Here is a 25,344-nt window from a genome sequence, read left to right as displayed (position 1 = left end):
ATTAAGTCATTTATACCAGTCAAGAATCTTAGTGATTTTCTATAAAGATCTCTGTCTTCTGTTTATGGAGATGATGATTTCCTGTTTCCTGGTTTAATTACTCTTAGCTCTGATAAAATAGTCTGTGTTCCTGAAGATAATTTCTAAATTTCATTAATGAATAGGATAAAGAAGACTTTTTTAAGAAGTCCCACTTTCTTTTCGGGAAAATAGTGTGGAAAATTATAATAATGAACTGAGTAGAAAAGAAAAATTACGTATTTTTATGACAGAAAAATGACAGATTCTAAAAAGCTATTGTATGACTGATTATTGCTGGGGAATTAGCTTTTCTCCTTTATCCAAGAATGCTAACATCATGAGTTAGTCTCTAGCATCATGAGTTAGTCTAGCATCATGAACCTAGCATCATGAGTTAATCTCTAGAATTTACAGAATCAGAATTAGAAGAATTCTGAAGAGGTCATCTGGTATAACTTACCATAGAATGAGCATTTCTTTCTTTACTGCATCTGATATGTGGTGGCCATCTAGCCTCTGTTTTATGTCTTACAATTGCTGGAAGCATATTACTTTGCAAGACTACTCATTCTGCTATTAGACTGATTTAATTGGTAGAAATCTCGTCCTCATGGTAAACCAGAATCTCTATCTCTGTCTCTAATTCTACCCTCTGGTCTTAGTTATGCCCTTAAAAGCAAAAAGAGTAAGTCTGTACTTTTTTCTCCTACTTTTCCATGTGGTCACTTTTCAGATATGTGGTGGTAGGTATACTGTCCTTCCTTTCCTTGTACTTCCCCTTCCCCAGTCCATTCTTCAGGGTCAGGGTACTCAGTTGCCTTATATGGTGCTCACCGAGGGGTATTCCAAAGTCCTTGTCATCCTCCTCAGTCTTCAGTACTCACTGTAGTTTTCGGTGTCTGGATACACGCTTGAGATGTAGTTGAATGAAGTCAGCTTTTGCTCGGTTATGTTGAAGTAACAAAACACCCTAACATATCAGTGGCTTTCAGCCCAGAGGTTTATCATGATGCGTATTGACTCCTGATCATCTTAGTTCTGCCCCATGTATGTCTTCATTCTGAGATGAAGGCTGAAAAAGTAGCACCAATCTAGGATTTGGGGAGAAGAGTAGAGCTGAACCATGTTATGACTCTTAAAGCTGCCACTCTGATGTGCCACCCTGACATGTCACTGGTCGTAGCAAGTCAGGCTTGACTGGAAGAGACAAGTGTACTTCTGTCACAGGAAGGCACAACCAGTCCAGGGCAGTGGACAAGGATGCATAATCCTCTTACAAGGAGTGGAGGTGGGGAAGAGCAGATAACTGGGGAAAATAATACAATCAACCACATTTAAGTGGTTGTATATTTCTTTTTCCTTACCTAGTTCAAAAAAGACTAGAGGACGGGGCCTCCCTGGTGGCGCAAGTGGTTGAGAGTCCGCCTGCCGATGCAGGGGATACGGGTTCGTGCCCCGGTCTGGGAGGATCCCATATGCCGCGGAGCGGCTGGGCCCGTGAGCCATGGCCGCTGAGCCTGCGCGTCCGGAGCCTGTGCGTCCGGAGCCTGTGCTCCGCAGCGGGGGAGGCCACAGCAGTGAGAGGCCCGCATACCGCAAAAAAAAAAAAAAAAAAGACTAGAGGTCATCATATTGCTTTTTACTCTAAAAGACATACATTTACTCAAATCAAATCAGATATAAAGCCACAACAAAATTGAGGAGGGGTAAGTCATGTTTTATTCAGTTCAATGCAGACAAATCCAAATCGTCACTTCTTGATAGGCATAAGGAAACGAAGAAACAATGCATTGTGCTATTCTCATTATCTAAGAAGGGATATTATAACGATAGAAGTGTGCTGCTGGTGCTAAGTTCAGAAGACAGTAACAATAAATTCTTATATAAGGATTACTGACCAACACACTGGACACTGTTTTCTAACAGTGGACTTACAGAAACAGAAAAGCTGCATTCTGATGGGCCTTTGGTAATCAGCCATATAAAGCCAGAGCAGTCCTGAATAAAACCTTACTCAGGGAAGAAAATCTGACCGTTTTCATTTCAGTCTTCTTCCCACTAGATCTTTTACTAGAGTTGCAATTAGGAAACAAGGCCTAGTATGAAAATTTAACTTTCATGTCTTTCCATTTAGGGCTGGGATTAGGTGCTGCCATTATTCCCCAGTAGACTTTCATGCCTACCACTTTCTCTCTCCCTGGGATGTCTTTATCTTCATATTGAACATATTCATAAAATAGAACTTTAAGGGAACCACTCACTAAGGGGTCTCCAACTAGTAAATGCACTATTCCAACCACGGTTTTTATTGCATAGAGGTGCTTGAAGACTATAAACTGGCAAAGGTAATGTCTCTTCTTACAAAGCCAGGAGTACAGTTGTGTAAATAAGATAGATTAATTTTTGGTGCCTGGGAAGACGAAGGAACTAATTACTCAGTGGCTGAGAGACACGTTTTAGAACATTAAAGGCCTATTCAAAATGTTGTTTTTAAGTGGTATTTATTTGACATAATTAGGAGAGATTAAACAAAAGAGTGTTAATGGGGCTTCCCAGCCCCAGGTGGTACCTAAATCTGTTAGAAAGGCTTGGTGTTTTTCGCAAGCTAAGAGGACCAATCAGAATGCTTGCTTGTCAAAAAAGAAAATCCTGTTAGCCTGACGATTTCTTGCAGACAGAGGCAGAGAAATTTTAGGGAATGTGTCTCATCACTGAAGTAGCCTTGGTATCTAAGGAGGCAGCTCTCACTTGAGCGGGTGTGATAGGTCTGAGGGGCAGAAGATAGGTTGCCGAAACCCATGTTTGTAAAACCTACAGACCTTACAACAAAATTATTACTTTAGCAGCTGGAAAAAATACCAGCATGTGCACAGGACTTAACATTAAACCAGAATATGTACATAAGGGATATTTAGTCATACTGTGGCTGAGTTGCAGTGTATATGATGAACACAGAAATAGGAGGGAAGAAATCTCCTTCATTGGTACATTCTTTTAGGTGAGGCATTGATATTTTTGTTTTATCATGGAGTGTTTTAAATTGAAAAAGTAATGCATGAAAATGGTTAAAAATTAAAATACCCTGAGGTATAAACAAAACTCCTGACCTCCAAGTCTCCTTCCTCATTTATAGCATTTCCAGTTTGCCTTTATGTGCTCTTTATACCCATTGATGATCTCTCAACTTAGTGCACTGTAGTAAGGGAACATCCTTCCAGCTCAGATTCTGTTCTTGCTTTTGCCCCATCAGATCGTCAGCTCCTACATGAGGAGAGAGTTTGTCATCTTTGCAGCATATAAAGCACCCAGCCACGTGCTTTTCGCTTTTGTAGGTGCTCAATATACATTGGACTGACAAAACTTAATTTGTAAAATCTGAGTGTTAGAGAAACAGCTTGTTCCTCTCTTGTAATAATCCACAATGGAAGGAGCCCCTCACCCCCACCCCCAACCCATGCAAATGTGTGTACACACACACACACACTTCCAGCACTTCTTTTTACCCTGTGTTCCCTCCTCTGCATAGGGGTTGTGGTTCACTGATTGAATTCCCCTGGGCCAGCTTTCCTGTGGTAATCACACTCCTCTCTCTGCATTTCCTACGATGAGCTAGTAAGGCAGGCCCCGTCTTGTTCCTCTTGGTTGTAGTCCTTGTCCATCCATGCTGCTACTTGGTTGGTTTCTTTGCCAGTCCCTCTGTGTCTCTTCCCCTTGAGTATAAGGACTCATGGTCTAGATTTAGGGTGAGAGAGGGTTTTTTTTTAATTAAAGTACAGTTGATTTACAATGTTTCATGTGTAAAGCAAAGTGATTCAGTTATATATAGATATACACACACACACACACATACATACATATATATGTATATATTTCTTTTTCAAATTCTTTTCCATTATAGGTTATTACAAGATATTGAATATAGTTCCCTGTGCTATACAGTAGGTCCTTGTTATTTATTTTTTATATAGTAGTTTGTAACCCCAAATTCCTAATTATCCCTCCCTCACTCTTGGTAACCATAAGTTTGTTTTCTATGTCTGTGAGTCTATTTCTGTTTTGTAAATAAGTTCGTTTGTATCATTTTTTGGATTCCACATATAAGTGATATCGTGTGATATTTGTCTTTCTCTGACTTTGCTTAGTATGATAATCTCTAGGTCCATCCATGTTGCTGCAAAGGATGAGAGTTTAAACGGTGCTTCCCCTGTGAAGCTTTTCCTAATCTCTAGATTAGGCTAGATTCCCTTCACGTAACATCCTATATATACTTCTCCCTTTTTGCATTCATCATAAGTATATTTATTTTAAAATAATAGCAGAGGTAGCTAAGACTTCTTGCTCTTTTATTATATGCTATGTAAACACTTCACATGAATTTTCTCATGAATTCTTCATAGTACCCTTTTTACAAACTAAATTGAAGCCCAGAGATAAATAACTTGCCTTATGTCTGTCACACAACTGGTAAGTGGCAGAACCAGGTTGTCTGATCTTAGAGCCAGTAAGTTCTTAACTTTCATGCTTCACAGTCAGTGGAGGACATCTGGAGCATTAATTCCTGGACAGAGTTCAGCAAGTTTATAATATAGGTTGGAGGCAGGAGTAGGAACTTCTCGCAGTTTGTAATTTGGGAAGAGACATCTTTTCTGGTTATCTGGGCTATGTATTAGGTAACCTTCCTCCGTGTTCCCAAAGCATGCTGTGTCCACCGCTCTCTCTGTGCCCTCTATCGGGAACTCTGGAGAGGAAGAGAGAGGGTGGTATGCATCTGAACCATATCTTGAACCACTGACCACATTTTTCCAACTAGGCTGGCTAACTTTAGAACCATGCTTCTATTTTTTATCAAGGTAGCACCTCTCACAGCAACACATTAAATAGTAAAGAAGAGCTTGCGGTGAAAAGCAGGTGTCTCCCACCCACCCACTGCTCCCTACCAGGAGTGTGAAGGCAATCTCTTGATTTGTTTCTGTTTGTCTTTCTTCTAGTTGTAATTGCCCAGAAAAGGGTGATAAGAAGTAAATGTTTTAAATCCTTGTCAGTCTAAATATGTCTTTATTCTGCTCTTTCACGGAGTGACAATTTAGTTGGGTATAGAATTGCCGTTAAAAATTACTTTTCCTCAGAAAGTTAAAACCTCTAATGTTCTATTCATGTTATTGTAGGTGAATTTCTTCTCTCTCTCTCTCTCTGAAACCTTTTAGTGTTTTTTCCCTTGATGTTTCAAAATTCTCTATTGAGGTATCTATGTGTGAGTTCTTTTTCATTAAGTGTGTTGGGTAGTTTGTGACCCTTTCAATATGAAGGTTCATGTGTTCCTCAGCTGTGACTGATACTACTGTTTCTTTGAGGATTTCCACCTCCCTGTTTTCTTTAATCTCTTTCTTTGATTTCCCCTTACTCAAATGTTTAGTCTCTTAGGTTGGCCCTTTATGTCTGTCATATTTTTCTAATATTTTTCTATATTCTTTTTGCTGTACCTTCTGAGAGACTTCCTTTTTCCCATTTCTTTAATTTTTTATTTAAAAAAATCACATTTTTAATGACTTTAAATCTTTAAGAACCCTTCTATAATCTGCGTTTTTTTCTGCCATATTCACCTTTTATAGGGTTTTATATAATTACTGTATTTCTCTTCCTTAGCTTCAATTATTTTATTTTCTCTGGGACCAGCTTTTCTTTTTACTTTCAGTCTCTGAATTTTCCTCATGGGCTTGGTGATGTTTGATTATTCTTCCCTAAAATAGAAGGCCTGTATGGCCATTGTGGGTGTCCTCTGCTGAGTAACGAGAACTGTGTTGGAGCTGGCTCTTTCTCCTTAGAATGAATCCTGACTAGGAACTTTATGTATAGATTAGGGCAGGTCTGGGTGGATTTACTGGTAGCCTTTACATTATGGGGACAGATCCCCAAATTCCCAGAATGAGATAGATTTCTTTTTTTTTTTTGCGGTACACGGGCCTCTCACTGTTGTGGCCTCTCCCATTGTGGAGCACAGGCTCCGGACGCACAGTCTCAGCGGCCATGGCTCACGGGCCTAGCCGCTCTGTGGCATGTGGGATCTTCCCGGACCGGGGCACGAACCTGTGTCCCCTGCATTGGCAGGCGGACTCTCAACCACTGGGCCACCAGGGAAGCCCCAGAATGAGATAGATTTTTATCTGTGGTGCCAATATCCACACTAAAAACCTTCTAATTTATTTTCTTAACTTTGCTCATTTTGGGGGATGGGGGGGCTTGTTTACTTCTTTTGAAGAGGAATCCTAGGGGGTTTTATTGTTTTTGCCTGTGGGAAAATTCTGGCAGCTTCTACAGTAGTCCTCCCTTATTTGTGGGGGATATGTTCCAAGATATATCCCCTGTGGATTCCTGAAACCACAGATAGTAGCAAACACTATATATACTATGTCTTTTCTTATACATACATACCTATAATAAAGTCTAACTTATAAATTAGGCGCAGGAAGAAATTAACAACAAAAACTAATAATAAAAATAGAATAATTATAACAATATGCTATAATAAAAGTTACGTAAGTGTAGTCTCTCTCTCTCTCTCTCTATCTCTATCTCTCTCTCTCTCTCTCTCTCTATATATATATATATATCTTATTGTACAGATTTAATGCCTTTGCCATTTTAGCTAAGCACTTATCGCTGTGACTGTATCTTTTGCAGTCTGAGGTGTGACAACAGAACTAGCATCAATTTCTTTTTCCTTCTTCCAAGTTTCACAGATAGAAGATTCATTCTTACCACAGCTCTTAGCAACCTCACCATACGACTTATTTTCTTTCGTTATTAAGTCATGAACTTTCACCTTTTCACTTGAAAGAAGCACTTTACAACTTCTCTTTGGCATACCTGAATTGCCAGCATCACTACTCTTGCGTTTTGGGGCCATAATTAAATAAAATAAGAATTACCGAACACAAGCAGTGAGATACCACAACAGTTGATCTGATAACTGAGATGGCTACTAAGTGACTAATGGGCAGAATGTGCGGGACAAAGGGATGGCGCCAGATGGCACAAGATTTCATCATGCTACTCAGAACAACACTTGATTGAAAACTTATGAATTGTTTATTTCTGGAATTTTCTATTTAATATTCTTGGACTGAGGTTGACTGTGGGTAACTGAAACTGCTGATAAGGGGTGGGGGGGCTACAGTAATAACTGCTGGGGAGGAACAGTAACTGGGGGCATGTGGACAGGTAGTTTGTCCCATATGTAGACCTTCAATTAATCCGTCCTTTCTCAGCCCTATTTCTTGCTCCTGTTCTCTTGCTGTGCCTGCTGCTTCTAAGCAGTCACATCCTATCGGACAGCTTCCATCTTCTTTGTGGTTCTCTTTGCATTTTTCCATCAACCTGTTTCCATCTACTGTCTGTCATCTAGTACAGGGGTTGGGAAACTATAGCCTGCAGGCCAAATCAATCTGCCTGTTTTTGTAAATAACGTTTTATTGGAATACAACCATGCTCATTTGTTCACATATTGTCTATGGCTGCTTTTGTGCTATGACAGCAGAATTGAATAGTTGAAACAGAGACCAGCAGAGCTGAGTATCTGCCACAGAGACTGAATGACATACGAAGCCTAAACTATCTAGTCTTTGGTCCTTTACAGGAAAGGTTTGCCAACCCCTGGTCTAGAAATGTTTTGAGATTTCTTATTTTCTGGTGATCATACCTACCTGCTGTTACCTTCTCACCCACTTCTCTTCATAGATGTTTTAATTCATTGTAAAATTCTCTTTTAGTTCAGTAAGTCTGAGGGGGTGCATAAGTTCCCTCAGGCCTCCAAAGGCCTACTCTGCCCTCTTGAACTGGAAAGACAGAGTTCTCACTCTTCTACATTTGAATATACTGGCAGCCTGCTTATCAATGGCTGCCTTCCATGTATGACCATTTAAGGTCATGGAAGGAGCTCTGTGAGAGAGCAGAGACTCTGTGTAGTTCCTTGTGTATTAACACAATGCCAAGAACATAGTAAGCTTTCAAAAAGTGTTTGTTGAATGTATTGAATGAGTGAATGAATATAATTATGGTTTTTTTTTTTCAGAGCATTTGGGACCATCTAATTTTTTTTTTCCTTCTGAATGCACATTTAAAATAGCTTTTACCTATTAAGAATTCATTTTTATATCCTTTCTTAAGATGAATTATATGAACAATGGTTACTCTTATTAGGAATGGAGAGGAGCTTTGTATTCTGGATATGTATCAACCCTGATGTTTGCATCCTTCCTCATTCTACTATTCACCTGTTTAAAATTTTCTTTTATGGATTAAAGTAATATAACATTTTTTCCCTTTACAGTATCACATTATTTAATGTGTAAATAGTTACAGTTTAAATAGCTATATGTTTGCAGTCAATGAAATATCTGCACAGTGATCCAGAATGTTCTAGGAGCATATTTTCAAATATTTTTCAATTGAGATTTATTTTAAATGTCTGATTATGTGAAATAATTACAAAGAATGATTCTGAAACAAAAGACTTGTACATAGGAATAAGAACAGAATCTAAATTGAATAGTTTTTACTTTACGATGTGTATATCTTCCTGACCATCTATTATTTAGAATCATTTCTCATGTAAATTAAGATGGATGGACTGAGTTCTTAGATAATAAAGAAATGGTTTTGATAGTAGACATTTCCATTAGAGTAAATTTGTCATTTTTTTCTACTGCAGTTAATGTGTTTTCTCTTGAATCCTGGTGTCCTCAGTAGTACCAATTTAAAATTTATAGCAGTTATATAAAGTAGAGCCAGCACCTGAATTATTTGCTCATTTGGAAATAAAGCAAATGGCCTGTTTTAACATCTTCTGCAGAAGAGCATTTTTTTAATAGATATGCTTCTTTCCCTATTATTTCCTATAAAAAATAAACACAATTAGGGACTCATTATCGTTTGTTATTTGATTCAGCCCATCTCCCATGCACCCTTCAGACACATTAACAAGTTAATGAATGTAGACATTTTGGTTTTTAAATTTTTTTCTGTAACTGTGTCATATGTTTAGAGGAAAAAGAGTGGAATATTGGCATCTTCCAAAGGAAGGAATGAGGAGGATATGTTCTTGGCACTTTGCGAGTGTTGAGCTCTTGAGTGATGTAGTGATAAAGAAATGTTCTTAGCCTCTTGACGCTAGATTTCACAGGGCTAGGATTCAGAGGAATGGGAAGTGTCTTCCACGTGTCCTTTTTTTCTTGTTTGTTTACTTTTGCTATGTGTGTATAAGCTTATGAAAAGAACCCCACTCTTCCTCAAGTACATTGTCTTTTGTTTTATTACACTTAAACATTTTTGAAGACATTGTTTGAAATGGAATCTCCAAGAAATGAGGAACTGTGTTGTTTGTACAGTGTCATTGTAGAAGAGTTAGTTTAAGAGTTCCATAACTATAAGACAAACAGTAAAATATAATGATATGAAAAATCTTTGTAGGTATTTTTTGATATCAGTGCCATCCAGTAGTACTTTCCAAGATGGTGTAACTGTTCTGTATCAGTGCTGTTCAGTACAGTAGCCACTAAGCTACAAGCGACTGTTGAGTACTTGAGGCATGGCTAGTGTGACTGAGGAATGTAATATTTCATTAAAAAAATATTTTGGTAAAGTAATTTTATGGTTTCTTAATAATTATAGACTAACAGATTTTAATTCTCTATTTAATTTCTTTTCTTTTCAGGTAAATATATGCAGATGATGAACATTCTTAAGCCAATTGCTTTTGATGTTATCCATTTCATGTCTCAGCTATTTGATTACTACTTGTATGCAATATATACCTTTTTTGGTCGGAATGATTCAGTAAGTCAACCTTTTAGGGGAGGAGTCTGTTTCTTTTAAAATTTATTTGTTTTTGTAAATGTAAAATTCTCTCTGTATAAAATACATAAATAACATTAATTTGAAAATTATCCATCAAAAATCCAACATATTATTGATATTAGCTTTTTGTGTGCCCCATCACCTTATTTAAAATACATTAATTTTAAGCTTTGATATGATAAACATATTGTACGTTCAAATTTTTGGCAGAAAAAATGCAGCATCAATTTCTAACCTTGACATATTTTGGTGATGAAAAATGTGCAGGTTGCCTTGTTTAAATCTGACCCAGTGTGTAATTATTACACAGTAAATGAGACATTTTAAATATTGGCTAACAACCTTAGCAGGCACTACTACATTCAGAAGATAATGACAAATATTTATTTAAAATAATTGAAAATCTTTGAACTGAACCTGCCACAGAATTAATTTTCCTGCACCTCCTTTTTGTGTTTCCAAAGCTCTTGTTGAGTTTATCTTTTTCTACTCCTAAGGAGAACAGCACAGTATTAAGCAGGTAACTGATCTGATACTTGGGAATTATTTGTAGTTCACCTACATGTTTGACAGTTTTTCGTATAAAAGCATACTCATAATACTAACTTTTCGCATACTATATTTTGTACCTTTTCAAAAGCTTATGAATTTTAATGGATAAAAACATTCATCATATAAATGTTCATAGTCTTGCTGTGATTACAAGTATATCAAAGACATGATCTTTTAATATGGGATCTGAATTTCCTATGTTCTTAACTCTGCAAAATTAGAAAGAATACTAATATAATCAGAAACTAAGTTGCTGCAGAATTTATGTTACTATAAAATAGGTACTAATCCATCACTCTCAATAAATAAATATTAAAGAAGAAAGACATTCTGGAGTTTTAGCCAATTGTCAGAATCGTTTAGTCTTCTACATGAGCTTTACTCTGTCTTCTTGGACTATGCCTCTAGACCAGTGCGGTCTAAGAGAAGTTTTGCAGTAATGGAAATGTTCTATATTTGTACTGTCCAATATGGTAGCCATAAGCCATAAGTGGCTTTTGAGCACTTGAAAAGTGACTGGTATGATTGGGGACTGAATTTTTAATTGTACTTGATTTTAGTTAGTTTATCTTGAAATATAAATAGCCACACATGACTTGTGACTATCATATTAGTTAAAACAGTTCTGAACCACAGTTTTGATAAGATGTGTTCAAGTAGAGTCCTTCAGAAACTTTGGGAACTGAGTGCTTTTGGATGTGACTTTCTAGCTGATTAGATACTGGCACAGATTTGTTTACAGTGGGGTTCACTAGAAGCTGATGAAAGTTAGCAAAGTGCAGGTAGGTGCTCACTGTAAAATATGCTGCATATTTTATTTAAAATCTGTTATGTTTTAAAGAAAACATTAGTCTGATATTTCATATTAAAAGCATTTTTAATCCTAAGACTCAGTAAGACTCAGTAAAAGCCATTTCACTGTATTCAAACAATATTGTTAATTATAAGGGTTTCTTTCTATCTGGATGTTCACCCATATGCTGTATTAGAAACTGTGTATTCTATGAACCAGAACAAAACATGCATATGAGCAAGTTTGTATGAGTGCATACTGCATTTACTCTACCTCTTACTTGAACTTTTTAACATGGCTACTGCTGCTTCCTTCCCAGAAGAGAGAGAATTGTATGAGTGAGTTTAAATGGTTGCTGCTCATGGAAGAATAAGCATCTCATTGTGTCCTGGGGTTTCTAGAAAGTCATTGTCTGGGAGGGAGGACGCAGTGTATGCATTAGGTTAAGGGATTTTTTTCCTGTTCATACTAATTACTCCTGAAGCTCCTACTCTTCACTGAACTGGTTATAGCCTACTACATCATGTTATAGTATATATCTAATCCATTTGATTCTATTATAATGGTACTCATAGTATTGCTTCGTCTTGCCTTGCCTCAAGGCTTCTGTTGTTCAACTCTTGAGTTATGTTTTCCTTGGTCCTTCCTGTTCACATTCTTTTGTGAAGACCATTCTGTAGCTTACCTTAATGCAGTAGTAAGCACATAGTAGATTCTTACGAGATATGGATTGATATCCTAAATATTTCTTTTTAAATAATTTTATTTATTTATTTATTTGGCTGCATTGGGTCTTTGCTGCTGCACATGGGCTTTCTCTAGTTGTGGCAAGCAGGGGCTAGTCTTCATTGCAGTGCATGGGTTTCTTATTGCGGTGGCTTCTCTTGTTGCGGAGCATGGGCTCTAGGCGCGCGGGCTTCCGTAGTTGCAGCATGTGGGCTCAGTAGTTTTGGCACTCGGGCCCTAGAGTTCGTGGTCTTCCGTAGTTGCAGTGCATGGGCTCAGTAGTTGCAGCATGTGGACTTCCACTGCAGTGACTTCTCTTATTGTAGAGTACAGGCTCTAGGTGTGCAGGCTTCAGTAGTTGTGGCATGCTGGCTCAGTAGTTGTGGCTCACAGGCTCTAGAGCACAGGCTCAGTAGTTGTGGCGCACTGGCTTAGTTGCTCTGTGGCATGTGGGATCTTTCCAGACCAGGGCTTGAACCCATGTCCCCTGCTTTGGCAGGCGGATTCTTAACCACTGCACTACCAAGGAAGTCTGATATCCTAATTATTTCTTATCCAAGTAAATCTTATGAGGGTTATTACTTGAAAACGGTTTGTGAGCCTCATTTAAAGTTAACTTTCATTAATGGAACTGGTTTTTTGTAGAGAGTCTGATTCAAAATCTAAACTTTTAAGAATGAATTAACTTCCATTTCTGGGTATGAGGGACTGAGACCTTATTAGATGATATTTCTTGCAGAAAACAGTTATAAAACCTGGATGCTTTATAAAACAATAGGGAACTTCTTGAAGATGCTGGAGAGTGAACAGAAGCATATAGACTCTGGTGGGAGTTCACACTAGCGGTTGAGGAAAGGGAAGCTATAAAAAGAAATTCTGGGCTTCCCCGGTGGCGCAGTGGTTGAGAGTCTGCCTGCCAATGCAGGGGCCACAGGTTTGAGCCCTGGTCTGGGAAGATCCCACATGCCGCTGAGCAACTAAGCCCATGCACCACAACTACTGAGCCCTCGTGCCACAACTACTGAAGCCCATGCTCCGAGAGCCTGTGCTCTGCAACAAGGGAAGCCACCACAATGAGAAGCCCACGCACCGCAATGAATAGCCCCCACTTGCCTCAACTAGAGAAAGCCCGGGCAGAGCAATAAAGACCCAATGCAGCCAAAAATAAATAAATTAATTAATTTTAAAAAAACTTCCATCTCCGTGGCCTTTAGCCCAGGACTAAGTGCAGTCCCTGAGGCACATAACTGGAGACACGCATAAGGAAACCTACAGTCTTTATGGATTGGGGGACCAGAAAAGTGAAGCCTGGGAACACTGAAAAGAGTAGGGAGAAGTTCAGACGGGGAAGAGTCAGAGGAGGGATCCCCAATTTCTGTCTACCCACATCTCTGGCTAACTCATGAACCATGTTTGTGTGGAACAGACTGACTTCAGCCAGTCAAAGAAAAAAGATCTGAATAGAGACTGAAGCTGCTACACAAGAGTTAGTTTATAGTTCAAGCCTGGCCAAGAAAATTGCATACTGAAAACAAAGGAAACAGTACTTATTGGAGAAAAATAATAGAATCCAAAATCTCCAGAATCAAATGGATGATGCAATCCAATGTTACCTAAATACATAGAGCCAAAAAAGAGGAATACATCCTTCAGTAAAAAGAAAATCAATATAGCCTGAACTCAAGATGTTGGAACTAAGGGATAAAGATTTTAAATGGACCATTTTAACTATCTTCAATAAAGTAAAACAAAACATGTTTTAAGTGCATGAACATCTCATTAGAGAAATAAGAAGTTCTAGTAGAAACAGTAGGAAGAAAACCAAAGAGAAATCCTAGAACTGAAAATTCAGTTCCAGCAATTAAAAAAAATCACTGAATGTACTTAGCCAAATGGACATGACAGAGGAAAGAATTTGTGAACTTGAAAAGAGATCAATAGAAATTATTCAAAATGAAGAACATAGAGAAAAAAAGATTGAAAAACAAAGATGATCAAAACCTTAGGGACATGCTAAGTTATATCAAATGGTCAAACATACATTTAATTGGAATACCAGGTGGAGATGAGAGAGACAGAATGAGGTAGAAAAAATACTTGAAGAAACGCTGTCCAAAAATTTGCAGATACAAGATGCTAAATGAACAGCAAACAGAATAAACACAAAGAAAAGTCTAGTGGGGTACCTCATGAGGAAATTGTCTCTTGAAAACTTTAATAGACTTATGACATAAAAGGGACCAATGATCTGATTAACAGCTGACTTCTCACGAGAAGGTGTGGAGACTAGAAGAGAGTTAAACAACACCTTTCAGACACCGAAAGAAAAGAAAAAATGTCCAAAATTTTATAGCCACCAAAAATACTATTCAAGCATGAATATGAAATTAAAACATTTTCAGATAAAAAGAAAAAAAGCACTAAGAGAAGTTGTCACCAACAGACATGTAATACAAGAAATGTTGAAGGAAGTTTTCCAGAGTGAAGGAAAATGACATCAGATGAAAACATCAATCCTCAGAAAGTATGAAAACATTGATAATGGAAACTACTTGGGGAAATGCAAAGGATTGTTGTTGTTTTTTCTTTATTTTTCCACTTAATTTCTTTTTAAACCATATAGCTGTTTAAACCTGAAATTATAACATTCTTTTCTGGAGTTCATAATATATGTAAATGTATTATGTATAACAACTATAGCATGGTATGTGGAGGGATGTGGACCTATAAGATGGCAAGATTTCTATATATTATGTAAAACAGTACATTGTTAACAGTAAATGGACTGTGAAATGTCAAGAATGTATATTATAATCCATAGAAGAATAATGAAAAATAATACAAAGAACTTTAACTTTTGCCTACAGGAAAATTAAAGTAGGATTCTAATAAAAGAAAAAAATCATCTAATTAGAAAAAGCAGGAAAGGAGGAACCAAAGAACAAAAAAGAAAACATGTAATGGTAGATGTAAACCCAGCCACAGTAAATGTTCCTGGACTAAATACTCATATTAAAAGGTAGAGATTGTCAGAGTGGATTAAAAACAAAGCCCATACTTAATAACAAAAAACATAGATTGAAAACAGACAGATTGAAAAGATATGCCATGCAAACAGTAAGCATAAGATGGCTGCAGTGGCTATGATATGAGATAAAATAAGTTTGAAAACAGAATGTATTACCAGAGATAGAGGGATTTCTAATGATGTAAGGATCAATTCAATTGGAAGACATAATGATTGTAAATGTGTATGTGCCTAGTAACAGACCTTCAAAATAGATGAAGCAATAATTGACAGAATTCAAGAGGAAATGAAAAAATTCAATGACAGCTGGAGATTTTAACACCAGAGTAACTAATAGAACAAGTTAGATAGAAAATCAGCAAGTACACAGAAGATTGGAACAACTCTTTCAACCATTTTGACTTAATTGATATTTGTAGGACAACATACCTAACAATGGTGGGATATATATTCAAGTGCAGATGGTACATTTATCAGGAGAGACCATATATTCTGGGCCATTAAACATGTCGTAATGAGTTTAAAACATTGAAATCATACAGAATATATTTTCTGATGTCAATGTAATTAAATTGGAAACCAATATCAATAAAATAGGAAAACCTAAGTGTTTGGAGATTAAACAACACACATCTAAATAAAGATTGGGTTAATGAAGAAACCACAAAAGAAATTAGAAAATATTTTGAAGTGAATGATAATGAAAACACAACCTATCAAAATTTGTGGGATGCAGCTAAGTGAGTGCTTAGAGGGAAGTATCTAGTATTTAGCTTTACCTCTTCTTTTCCAATATGTATGCCTTATATTTTCCAATCCGTATGCCTCATACAGCATATATCTGTATGATGGAGGTCAATTACAAAAAATTGAATTCCAGCACAATGTAAAATAAAAGTGGTGAGAGTTGCTAACAAACACATGAAAGAATGCTCAACATCACTAATCATTTAGTGATTGCACTGTTGGGAATGTAAATTGATACAGCCACTATGGAGAACAGTATAGAGGTTCCTTAAAAAACTAAAAATAGAACTACCATATGACCCGGCAATCCCACTACTGGGCATATACCCTGAGAAAACCATAATTCAAAAAGAGTCATGTACCACAATGTTCATTGCAGCTCTGTTTACAATAGCCAGGACATGGAAGCAACCTAAGTGTCCATCAACAGATGAATGGATAAAGAAGATGTGGCACATATATACAATATACGGCTGAATATTACTCAGCCGTAAAAAGAATCAAAATTGAGTTATTTGTAGTGATGTGGATGGACCTAGAGTCTGTCATACAGAGTGAAGTAAGTCAGAAAGCGAAAAACAAATACCGTATGCTAACACATATGTATGGAATCTAAAAAAAAAAAAGGTTCCGAAGAACCTAGGGGCAGATCAGGAATAAAGACGCGGACATGGAGAATGGACTTGAGGACATGGGGAGGGGGAAGGGTAAGCTGGGACAAAGTGAGAGTGGCATGGACTTATATGTACTACCAAACGTAAGATAGATAGCTAGTGGGAAGCAGCCGCATAGCACAGGGAGATCAGCTCAGTGCTTTGTGACCACCTAGAGGGGTGGGATAGGGAGGGTGGGAGGGAGACGCAAGAGGGAGGAGATATGGGGATATATGTATATGTATAGCTGATTCACTTTGTTATGCAGCAGAAACTAACACACCATTGTAAAGCAATTACACTCCAATAGAGATGTTATTAAAAAAATGATTTGAAATCAAAGGTTTTACCTCTCAAGAAAAAAAAGTGGTAAGAGTTGACATCCTCGTCTTGTTCCCTCCACTTTCATCTATCCTGGATAGAAAGCATTGAGCCTTTCACCATTGAGTATGATGCTAGCTATTTTATAGATGCCTGTAGTCATGTTGAAGAAACTCTCCTCTGTTACTGAATTTTTCTGAATTTTTATCATGAAAGGATAAATTTAGTCAAATGGCTTTTTCTGAATCTGTTTAAACAATCATAACTTTCTTTCCAAAAGAAATATATTAATATGGTGAAATACATTGGTTAACTTCAAAGTAGGATTTTAGGCTGTTAAACCATCTTGCATTCCCAAGACAAATACCACTTGGTCATGAATCAGTTTGCTAATATTTTAAGGATTTTAAAAAATTGTGTCCATAAAGTTTAGGAGTCTGTAGTTAGGTTTTCTGTGGTATCTTTGTTTGGTTTAGGAATCAGAGTAATATTAGTAAAACAATAAAACAATTGGGAAACATTCTCCTACTTTCTGAGAGTCTATGTAGGACTAGTACTTTTTGAAGGTTTTTATTAAATGAAATTTAATTAATAAAGAGCTACTAAAGTTTTCTATTTCTTCTTAGGTCAATTTTTATAATATGAGCTTGTCAAGGAATTTGTTTCATCTGGTTTGGTAAATTTATTGGCATGAGATTATTCATAATATTCCCTTATTATCCTTTTGGTGTTTCAACATTAGATCTGTAGTGTTATCCATGCTCTCATTCTTGATATTGAAAGTATGTATCATCTCTGTTTTGTTTTTTCTGTATCAGTGTGGCCCTTCCTATCCTTGGGTTCTTTAAGTATCTAAAAATCTTAAGTTTTGCAATTAAAAATAATAACTTGTGGGAAAGAAATTCTGGTGAACTCTCTCCTGATAAATCCATTAGATTGATAGATGTTAGTGTGACCTGTAAATACACATGTGTAAATAGCTCTCTTGTTCCTTTGAGGGTTAAGATTTGATTTCTGTCTGATGTTTTGGTATTTTTAAATGCAATTTGGAAACCCTCTGAGTGCTAAGTATCTGAGTGAAAACTCACCACATACTTACTTTTCATTAATTTGAAGTTACAACATTTGCAGGGTTATCTCCACAGCAATTTAACATGTCTCTCGTTTTCTTTTTCAGTTGGAATCCACGGGACTAGGTCTTAGCAGTAGTAGACTAAGAACAACTCTAAACAGAATACAAGAAAGCCTCATTGATCTGGTAAGTAATCAATTCTTTTACGTTATTTAAAATAGAAATTGGCGATCTATTCAACTACATGTAAGTGTATTTCTATATGTACATCGAGTTCCTGTGTTCCTAGAACATTAATGGCATGCAGTAAGTAAAATGGAGGTTTCTTATAGTCTGATGGAGAGAGAAAGCTGGTATACACAAAAGAATATGATATTGGCTCTACATGCAGTACAAGTTCAAAGAGAAGAAAGGTTTATGTTCAAAATTACTGTCAGAGAATGACTGAAGGAGGAAGTGAGACTTATGCTAGACTTTGAAGAGTAGGCATGGGATCAGTGGGGAAGAGGAGAAAGAACGGCATTCAAGTTCAGGTTCAGAGGCTGAGCAAGGGCCTTGAGGTGGGAGCAAGCCTGGCCCAAATTTTGGCAGATTTTTGTGATGGGGCACCAGTTTATGCCAAAGAGTTGTGTTGCAAAGAGTGTTTAGGACGACTTTATAAATGGCTTTAACATTTGAGACGTTTAGGTTTAGTCGGCTGTGCAGTAGGGGGTCTGGATTCTTAACTGTGTCATGTGATGAAATGCATGTTTTAAAAGGCTGGGTTAAGCAGCAAAACAGGGCTGATCCTCTATAGTATTTAAGCCAACATAAGCAGTTAAAATAAGAAAAAAAAAATTTCTTATGCTTGGTCACTATAGCCAGAGACTTTTGTTATTCAGTGCATTTCTCTGCATCTATGAATTTTCCTTTATTCCGTCACTTACCCAAATAAGCAATCACTTTCCTCGTTTCTCATAAGCTCTATATTATGAGCATACTTCTGTTATTGAAGTTTTTATAAAGCAATGTAATCATTCATTCTTTTAAGAAATACTTGTTTGGAATAATTATTATATGCCAGGCATTGTAGGCCTGGAAAGTCATCAGTGAACAAAAGAGGTAATTCCTGTCTTCTTGGAACTTGAATCTTATTGGGGCAGAGAGACAGATAAATGTATAAGAGTGTCAGATACTGATCAGTGCCAAGAAGAAGATGAAGCAGAGTGATGGGACAGTGATCTTTAAGCAGAGATATGAATAAAGTGAGAGAGGCGTATGCAGATATTTCAGGTGAGCACTGTTTACACAGAGAAAATAACCTGTATCTGTCTCATCCATCCCCCTTAAAATTTGGAGATCTTTTTGCCTGGCACATATTTTTTTAATGTATGTTCATAGTCCTAGCACTTACCTTGGCACATAGCATCTCTTCAATAAATGTTTATAGAGTAAATGAATAAACTCGAATCCCTGAGTTTGGTGTCTCCTGGATTAACCTGGCTTGTTTTCTTGTCCACTTAATCCTGATCTTTGTTTTCAGAGTCAAGGCTCCTTGTTTGACAAAGCCATCTATTTCTTTTTCTTTTTTCTTTCTTTCTTTTTTTGTTTGGTCTTTGTTGTGTAAAATCCATCATTGGCTTTCAGTCCCATTGGCAGTTATCTGTTTTGATTTTGCTTCTCCTTGTTTGATACTTAGTATAACCTTGACCTGAAGATCTTGTTTTCCAGATCTTAGTCCACAGCTTAAGTTTTTCTTGTTTCTGGCTGAATGCCTCAAGATAGGTGGGCTGAAATATACCACTAGAATCATTCACTCTAGCATTTCTCTGCCAGCTCTGCTAGTTACTAGCTTATGATTGTCAAACCACAGTTCCAGATCTGACCCTTAAGCTGTGGATTTAATGCTGCCATACAGTGTGTAATGAAATAGCATGACCCAGTAAACAATGGGACCAAACTAGCTGTTATTTAAGACAAGCTGTCACCCATCTAACAATAACAATGTATCTGTAGCATCTGTCAGACCAGTTCTTTGTTCATTGGATAAGTTTTTTCCTGAATTGGTATAATAGTCAATTTTAGAAATGCATTTTTTTAAAACCAGCTACACAATAAATTGATAGATGTGCCTGTTTTTTTCTTTGCCACCTTGTCTTTTAAAAATATCTTTTTTTTAAGGCCTTATTCTTGGCATCTCTTAAATCAAAGACTGCACCTTGGAGCAGAAGACTGTGTGAGCCGTTGTTCCTCTGTCAGTTTGTAAGGAGCACTGACCTTTGACAGAGCCTCTCCATGGTCCCCACTCCTCTGATGGATAAGACTTTACAACAATACAGTAGAAGTTTTTCTGAAAATTTCCAGTGTTTTACATGTTATTACACATACTGATAAGCATCGTTTTATTTTTTATTTTTTTATTTTTTTGCGGTACGCAGGCCTCTCACTGTTGTGGCCTCTCCTGTTGCGGAGCACAGGCTCCGGACGCGCAGGCTCAGCGGCCATGGCTCACGGGCCCAGCCGCTCTGTGGCATGTGGGTTCTTCCCGGACCGGGGCACGAACCCATGTCCCCTGCATCGGCAGGCGGACTCTAAACCACTATGCCACCAGGGAAGCCCCTCGTTTTATTATTTTAAAAAATATATTTGTCATTTACTAGACCTTGATCTCAGGTTTTCACAAACTGGTATATAAATTTTCTTCACTTCATTAATTTGCATCTGCATTGGCAGAGAACATTAATTGGTTTCTTGCTATTCAACACATTCTTTGGCTATTAAAATAATTTATAGCCTAATCTGGAACCACTGGATGGAGGTAGTATTTTTCTTTATATTTCTCCTATGTGTTAGTTAAAACTTTAATAAGCACTTTTTTGGTAATTTTATTTTCTCCATATATATCTTCTAAGTTTTGCTTCTCTTTAAGCTGTAAAAGGCAAAATGGAGTCATTATGTTCTTTAAAATGCCACCTGAAATTGTTTATGTTTATCATATAAATTCACTGTAAACTAAGAAAATTTGTTTTACACATCAAATAAAAGTCTAAGAAAAATTGTCTAATAGTGGACAAGCAGGAAAGGAAGCTGGTGTAAGTGGTAATGGTACCAGAAATGTGAATTTTTAGTTATCTACCTGGTGATGCTAAACTGTTTAAGACCTGTGGCCAACTTTGAACCTTTGATAATAAAAATGTATTTTAAATTGATACAGAAAAGTCCATAAATATTAATTTTCTTTGTGTTAGTTAGTACATTACTGGCAGGAAAGGCTAAAAATATAACTTTCATTGTGAGAGTAAAGATTGATTAAGGTTTCATTTTTTTAAAGTCTTCAAAGAGTTATATATCCTTTCCTTACTATACTGGTATAAGCTGAAACATGGATCCTGTTTAGGAGCTTTTCCATTTAAGTGTGCAATAAGCACATACCATTTATTTATGTCAGCTTGACATTTTGGGACTTTCTTGCTCTCTTCAAGTGTATTTCCCTAAATGGATCTGTTTTGAAGGTAGACACATTAAGATTTGTTGATGGATTATAAGAGTGTGACACTGAGAAGAATCAAGGATGGCACCTGACTTCTGGAGAATGGAGGTGCCATTAATGGGGATGGATAAGACTTTTAGGAGGACACATTTGAAGAGGACATCAAGAGTTCAGTTTCAGATATGTTAAATGCGCTAGAGGTGAGAGAGGGGTCAGAGCAAGTATATAAATTTAGAGCTGTTGGCATGTGGATGGCATTTAAAACTGTGAGACCGGATGAAATCATGTAGGGAGTAGAATGTAAGTCAGAGAAGTCTCAGGACTGAACCCTGGGGCACTCCAGTGTTTAAAGGTCAGGGGGAATATTCAGAGATGGATATTCAGAGTTGGCTATTGGATTTGGCCATAAGGAGGCCAGTGGGGACCTTGCTTACTCTTTCTTTGGAGTGAAGCAGACAAAAACCTGGTTGGAATGGGCTTGAAAGAGGATAATAGGAGAGGAAGAGAAGATTTTTATCATCATCTCCATCAATGAAACTAACAGAGGGCCTGCTAATGACAACAGGCATGCCAAGGACTTAAGGGTACAAAGAGGGTGAAATTGGTCCCTACCCGCCAAGAACTCACAATGAGGTAGGAGAGTTAGAAAACAACAACTGAGGTAGGAGAGTTAGAAAACAACTGATAAAAGTATGCTGTATGCCACATACAGGTATATGTATATGTATAGGCAATATTAACACAAGTAAGATAGTTATTTTTCTTGGGAGACTGAGAAAGTTATAGAAAGGAGGTGAATATGAGTTCATACTTAAAAAATGAGGTAAGAGCCAGGCAGGCAAGGAGAAGAGAGCTGGTAAGACAGGAGTGTGAGTAGGACAGGTGTAGTAAGCAGTCCAGTGTGACTAGACCTTAGGGGTGTAGAGATTATCTTGAAATGAGACTGGCAAGGTAGCTGTTTGTAAAGGAGTAATATCGTGGCAACAAGTTTAGGCTTTTTTTCTGTAAGGAAGGGATCGTCAGTTGAGACTTTTAAATTACGGAGTGTTATGGTCACATCTCCATTTTAGAAAGATTACCTAGGTATTACTGAAGTAATGACATGAGGAAGAAACAAACAAGAGAGGTGTCTGGTTAGGCATGATGGAGGTGCAGAGGAAGAAGGGGTGTTCAAGAATGATTCTAAGGTTCTTCACTTGGACAGTCTGGTAGATGGTGATTAAATAGGCCCCCAGGGACTTCCCTGGTGGTCCAGTGGTTAAGATTCCATGCTCCCAATGCAGGGGGCCTGGGTTCGATCCCTGGTCAGGGAACTAGATCCCACATGCCGCAACAAAGATCCTGTGTGCTGCAACTAAGACCTGGCACAGCCAAATAAATAAGTAAATCTTAAAAATAATAATTATAAAAAAGTATTAAATAAATAGCCACCAGAATTAACTTAAATAGCACAGGCCACCCAATTGGTACCAAACTGTATGTAATTTTGTGGTTTGTGTAGTTTTTTTTTTGTTTTTTTTTGGCAGTAGTGGGGTGATTATTTTCCTTTTTAGTAGAAGGAAATAAATAGTGGAGCTGTGACATTGATTAAGTTGCATAGTTCCCTTATCCTGATTCTCCTTAGAGAAAGCACAGTTGTTCCCAAAATAACTTTTAAATGCTAATTGAGTAATTAGAGATTGAAGAGAGACAATACCTTTAGTAGAATATAGGATATAAAAAAGAACTAAACAAGAATAAAACCATTTTCTAACTTGAAAGGTTTTATAATGTATTATTTCCATTTTGCAAAATTTATAAACCTGTTATACTCCCAGAGTCCTATGCATTTGATGTCTCTTTTATTCGTAAGGCAAATGTTAGAGATTTGTGATTATGTAATTGATTTAAAAAGTAATCTAGATTTACATTTTGTACACTTTTAGATTTGTTTGTATTCAATTTTTGTGCTGTAATTTTCTTTGAGGATCTTTTAAGGCTCAGTCCACTCTGCTCTTTGGACATCCCTTTCTTTTATTTCCGTTTACCATCTTTAGGTCAGTAATCTATCCCTAGAGATATACAATACAGTTGCTTCTGTTTCAGTTTAGAACTACATTTTAGTCCTGCCTTCTTGGGATTATACCAAAGTTACCTTGATTAAGGTTTAGGTGTGAAATGGTTAATCACACCATAATTTTGGATTTGACCAGCCTGGTCCTGGAGAGGCAGTCTGTTCTTCCTCGTTTACAAGTTCTTGAAGGGCATCTCACTATTGTCTCTGTGAAATATTTGTCAATTCATAAAGATTCCTTGTGTTGGCCAATTTTAGGTCATGCACAGATAATAGCATATGGAGTTGGATCATTTTCACTTAGTATAAAAAGGAAAGTTCTAGTAGTTAGAAAATGTAAAAGGAGGAAAAAGAGAAATGAAACTAAGTGTAATTAATGTATGCCTGAGAGCATTCTAATTATAGCTCCAGTTTTGTAAAATCACATGGGTTATTGCTGTTAGATTTGCTATTTCAGGCTGTGTGTGTATATGTATGTTATATTTTCAGGAAGTTTCAGCTGATCCTACTGCCACGCTCACAGCAGCAGAAGAGAGAAAGGAGAAGGTACCGAGCCCTCACCTCAGTCACCTAGTGGTTTTGACATTTGGGGATACATTGTATGGGTTGGCGGAAAGAGTGGTAGCCACAGAATCCTTGTAAGTTGTTAAAAACAGTTGCTTTGCCATTAAATATTTAAGAAAGATTATAAAAGTAAGCACTGTATTCTAGCTGTATGCATTTCCCACTTCTAAATATTCCTTAAATTACTCAATATTTCTGAGAAGTATATCCTAAACTAGATTACCACTCAGTTTTTAAAATTGCATGGTTGATTTTCAGGTGTATAAATGGAAGGAGGGTAATCTTTTAAGTTTCTTTCTTTAGCAGCATGATCCTTGCTTTAAGTAAGACTTTAGAAAAGCATATTATAGTATAGTACTTTATAGTTTCCCATTGAATTACAATTCTAGAGAAACTGTAGTTACATTGTCAGTTTAGTGTTAAATGTAGTCGACCCTTGACATCAGCAGGAGTGCATCCTGACCTTTATAAATCCCCAAGTTCTTTAATAAAATGAGGGCATATAACTTCTTCCATAAAATATGGTCCAGTATAATTTAAGAGTTTTTGTATATAACAAAAAGTAGTGAAAAACAGTATGACTACCCGCAGTCTTCAGCTGAATGATTCCAATTCATGCACGTGTATGTCTCATGTATGCATGTCAAGTTCACGTCTATGTCTCAGGCAAGTTCCACTTTATTTCCTGTTATGAATGTTTGGGTTATTTCTGAGAAGTGTCAGGTGTTAAATCTGTAAATTCTTGGGTCTGTTGTGTGTAATTACATGAGAAATCCTTCTAAAAATACTGTTGTATTCTTTCTTCAATCTTTTATGTTATCTGTGCTCATATCTTACATGCAAAGCAGCATAACTGTACACCTTGTGGTAACCAGATTAGCTCCTTTGAAGTCATCCTTCTTTCACATCAGCTCACGTTCAGTGATAACTCAGCATTAATTTTTGTGTGAATTGTAAATGAGTGTGTCAAGTGGCAATGCAAGGTAGTTCTTTAAAATGGAAAATAATTTTAATTGTTAAACTTTTGCTCAGAGATCTAAAAGATTAGTTACACAAAAAATATTGACAGGCTCTAAATACTGTGTTTTGTTTACATGGTGGGTTATTTATTCCCTTTAGGGTATTCTTGGCTGAACAGTTTGAGTTCCTTCAGCCACATCTGGATGCTGTGATGCCTGCAGTCAAAAAACCCTTTCTTCAGCAGTTTTATTCTCAGGTCAGACATGTCTTATATATCATTTCAACTGTGAGCAAGATAGGACTGTCACATGGTATTTAGGTTATTATTATTTTTTAACTAGTGGTCAGTCTCTCAACCTCAGGAGAGGTGGATTAGAATATTTGTTTATTCATTCATGAATTCCTGTATTAAATAAATACTTATTGAGCACCTCATATAACTTTTAGTCTAGTAAGAGAAAGAGCCAATTAAAACTATATTACAATAAAGTATAGTTAAGGGAAAGAAACAGTGGCAGGGTATTTAACCTTGA

The 25,344-nt window shown here is 36.9% G+C and overlaps 1 protein-coding gene across 1 annotated transcript in view; it reads left to right on the top strand.

The window, feature by feature from the left end:
- VPS50 (VPS50 subunit of EARP/GARPII complex) overlaps positions 1–25,344 on the top strand; it is a 130,623-nt gene that overhangs the window by 95,657 nt on the left and 9,622 nt on the right. The window contains exons 21-24 of the mRNA XM_060107650.1: positions 9,731–9,852; positions 17,871–17,951; positions 23,777–23,925; positions 24,971–25,067. Of these exons, the coding sequence (XP_059963633.1) occupies positions 9,731–9,852; positions 17,871–17,951; positions 23,777–23,925; positions 24,971–25,067 (449 nt within the window). The remainder of the gene's footprint in view (positions 1–9,730; positions 9,853–17,870; positions 17,952–23,776; positions 23,926–24,970; positions 25,068–25,344) is intronic.

This window comes from Mesoplodon densirostris, chromosome 9 (assembly GCF_025265405.1).
Source record: "Mesoplodon densirostris isolate mMesDen1 chromosome 9, mMesDen1 primary haplotype, whole genome shotgun sequence".
Classification (NCBI taxonomy): Eukaryota; Metazoa; Chordata; class Mammalia; order Artiodactyla; family Ziphiidae; genus Mesoplodon; species Mesoplodon densirostris.
This window is presented reverse-complemented; position numbering and strand designations above follow the sequence as displayed.